The sequence below is a fragment of the Austrofundulus limnaeus genome, unplaced genomic scaffold, assembly GCF_001266775.1.
Source record: "Austrofundulus limnaeus strain Quisiro unplaced genomic scaffold, Austrofundulus_limnaeus-1.0 Scaffold9, whole genome shotgun sequence".
Taxonomy (NCBI): domain Eukaryota; kingdom Metazoa; phylum Chordata; class Actinopteri; order Cyprinodontiformes; family Rivulidae; genus Austrofundulus; species Austrofundulus limnaeus.
In genome coordinates, this window is record NW_013952411.1 from 1,244,207 (window position 1) to 1,247,985 (window position 3,779).

General features: G+C 41.0%; 1 protein-coding gene across 1 annotated transcript; it reads left to right on the top strand.

Annotated features, from left to right (window-relative positions):
* Positions 1 to 1,717: 1,717 nt before the first annotated feature.
* hoxd9a (homeobox D9a) lies at positions 1,718 to 3,719 on the top strand (the record flags this gene model as incomplete). The annotated part of the gene is given in 2 exon segments (XM_014001418.1): positions 1,718 to 2,741; positions 3,101 to 3,719. Coding segments are annotated over 2 exon segments (807 nt in total). The 3' UTR covers positions 3,346 to 3,719.
* Between the last annotated feature and the right edge of the window lie 60 nt (positions 3,720 to 3,779).

Consider the following 3,779-nt stretch of genomic DNA (forward strand, 5'->3'; position numbering starts at 1 on the left):
TCGTCAGACGTGCGTCTTAATGTTCCAAAAAGAAGTGACTTTTTCATGTCGTGTGGCGTTGTGTGTTCGTTGAATGTTGTCACAGGGTTTTGATTTTGGTTTTTACAACACTTTGTCCTCACTGACAGAAATCAGCTTATTTGTGGAAACATGGAGGGAAAAAAAGTGGAGAGTTTCTATTTTGTGTGTGTGTGTGTGTGTGTGTGCTGCGGTCATGAGAGCGGAATTATTGTGTTTGGTGCGACATTTGTTTTGCATTTCGTGCAAAAATATTCTCCAAGAACGCTTTTTGTGGGCCTCTGTGTGGAGAAACAATAATGTGAAGCTGTGGATTTATTGCATGTTTGGTGCATGTATACATTGCAATAAATGTACTGACAAAGAACTGAGTTTGATATGAAATCGTGCAGCCCATATTTGTGCAACTTTGCAAAACGAAAAAGTTGCACAGATGCGTTATTATTATTTTTAATATCCTTATAATTTGGCCTGAAAAGTTTGAATTACTATTTAAAAAAATTAAAGTTAAAATAAATATGTTTTGTTTTCGTACTGGCAGCAAGAAAGTTAATTTCCCAAACATTTCAGCTTAGTTTTCTAGTGAGATTACAACTTCGAAACACAACAATTATTTTGGTTGTGAGCAGGAAAACACTTTTGTTACGTTTTTATTTTAATTTCGCAAAAATAACATAACTTTTGCATGATTTTTGAGACAAAAATAAGTTGAAAACGATCTTAGTCTCGACCATCAACATTTGTGTGCAGCATGTGTGCGCCTTGATTAAAAAMATGCAACATTTATGGCACAAAAAAGAAAATAATAAAAAAAAATTACATGCCCGTCATGAGGAAAGGATTTGACAATGATCCATGCGAACACAAAGGGGAAAAGACCTTTAACAGAATGTTTCCTTTGTTATTATAAAGTGATAACAATACAGCAAGTATTTGGAAATATTTTTGCCAAAGTTGGAACAAAGCGGATTACTTAAAGTCGACATCAGTCAAGGGAAAAACAGAACAAAAATAAGTGTGTAGCTGATAATTAGCGTTTTTGTGCCACTCACCACTTTAAACGTGGTAAAATATCGTGACCTGTGAGATAGAGATCAGTGTAAAAGGGCGACAATATTTCCTAAAAAGATTAAAGAAAACCCTCCTCTATAGTGGTTTCTAATCATYCGATTCTGCAGCAGAGAGATGCAGAGAGGAGGAGGGGGTAATCAGATAAAAATAGTTCCTGTTTGATGCCTCAGGCTGTTTATATCTTAACAAAGACTGCAGGACACAAGTGATCCTCCAAAACTCAATATTCAGGAAGAAAACTTTTGAAAAGATTTGCTTGGATCTGAAAGGGGTTCATGCAAAAAGAAAACTAATTTTTTAAACAAAAAGTGCAAATTTAACTTTTTATTATAACAAGTAACACAACTAATATATATTTTAAATGACGCTCTTTCCACACCAGATCTGAACTCTTCTTTTTATTGACATGTAAAATCACAGGCACCTCATAAAACATTTATTGATACATTATTGCTCTCCTTTGAATGGATGCAATCATTTTCACCACCGTCGTTTCCGCCTCCCCCAACTTGGAGAATTAAACCGAGCCTGTCATATATAGAAATCCACGCGCTTCCGTGCCAAATATTAACAAAGCTTCCACGGGGTTGTGCGCGGAAACGACGTCTGCTACTTTCCAGCGTGTTATTACATCTCTTTTACGAGGACTTTGTAAGTCTATAAAGCATTTAACAGGCAGTGAGGGCATCAGGACGATTATTATTAGACTTTTCTGCAAGACAKTAAGATACACAAAGTCTGCGAGTGGTTGAGGAAGAGAAATATTCTTTTCTCTATGAACTGTGGTCGAATCTTCATTTCAAGTTAGACGTGAAAAACATGGATTCCTTTCTGAAGAATGGCTCCATGTTTGCAGTCAGGCGCGGCTCTTTATCATTTCTAAAATGAAAAGCTAAATTAGAGCTGATGAAAAAGGGAGAACCCGAGCAGGATTGATTCACGGGCTGTATTGGTAAATATGATCACGTGACCCATGTAAACCAATCCCAGTAGAAGCAGGCCAGCTTAAAAAAAAGAATTGCTATGATTGTTCATAGAGGGGAAAGCTTCTGGTAACAGTGCGACCCGTATTATAGGAAGAGATGAAAAAATGTCTTCCACTGGTGCTCTCAGAAACTGCTATGTGGACTCCGTGATGGGTCAGGACCCGGAGGACGTGTTCGGAGCTCGGTTCATTCAGGCGCCGCATYCCATGGTGCCTCGGCCGCCCGGTGCCGCGGAAGGCGCAGACTTCTCCTCGTGCAATTTCGCTCCAAAGTCCTTCCCGTCGTCCTGGTCCGCGGTTCATCCTCAGGGGATCTACCATCCGTACGTCCACCATCACCACCAATCCCATCTGCCCGCCTCGGATGGCAGATATGTCGGCGTGCGCTCCTGGATGGACCCGATCTCGAACCACGTCCCGTTCGCCGGGTTCCACTCCGCCACCACGAACAGCAGCAGTGCCTCCTCCCGGCCGTACGGGACGAAGCCGGAGGTCCTGGCTAACGTCAAAGCCGCAGAGTGCGACCCGCCGGAGGCCGAGGCTCCGCCGCTGTCCGGGGACTGCGGAGGCTCGGAGTGTGCGGAGAAGGCGAGCTGCAAGGCGCACGGTGGTGGAAGTGAGCTTTCGAGTCAGTCCAAAGACGACAAACAACAACAACTTGACCCAAGTAAGTTAAAGAAATAGCCAGGCCTTGATTTACAACCCTGAGAACTGTATGAGCTGGGTGTGTAAAACCGAAGCTTTTACTAACCTATAAAAGTGTCTGGTGCTATACCAAGGCTGCGGAAGGAGGGGAAACCCGCCCTGCAGAGGTTACTGCAGGCTTTCTAGTGGGTTTTAAGTCACATATGTTGCATTATAACAGGAATATAAATACTTTACTAGATTTGATCCAGATTGATTACACTCTGTTAATCATTTGATCAAAATATTTTAATTTTTTACACGTTATTTGTTCTCTAAAGTCACCTAATGTCATAATAAATATTAACACAAAACACATGTTCTTTTAATTTTTTTTTTCAGACAATCCGGCAGCCAACTGGATCCACGCGCGCTCCACGAGAAAGAAGCGCTGCCCTTACACCAAATATCAGACTTTAGAGCTGGAGAAGGAGTTCCTCTATAACATGTATCTGACCAGAGACCGGCGCTACGAGGTCGCCCGCATCCTCAGTCTAACGGAGAGACAGGTCAAGATCTGGTTCCAGAACAGGAGGATGAAGATGAAGAAGATGAACAGAGAGAGGAGCGGCAGCGAGCAGCTTTAAAGTTGACTGCCGGGAGGCACTGCGCGTAATTTTTTAATCATTATTTTTATTTTTTTTTTGTTTATATCAAGGATATGAACATTTATTTTTTTATTTTTGGTTGGAACTTTCGTAGCTTTTGAATTTTATTTAGTTTTTGCTGAACTTTACGCACGAGCGTCACGATCCGTGGCCACATGGGCCACATATGAGGAATTTGTCTTAGTGAGATCCAGACAGTATCTGTCAAAAAAAGAAGGAAGAAATAACCCTTTAAACTATGTAAATAGCAATTTTTTATGTTGTTTTAAAATATGGAACTGGGACTTTTGCGCATAGCTTATAAACGCGCTTTTATAGTCTTAAAAAATTAGAGTAAAACATTTTCACAACAACTCTGGCTGCTGTTTATGTCGGAAAAATGTTCGACCACAGAGCTACAGGCATATATATAT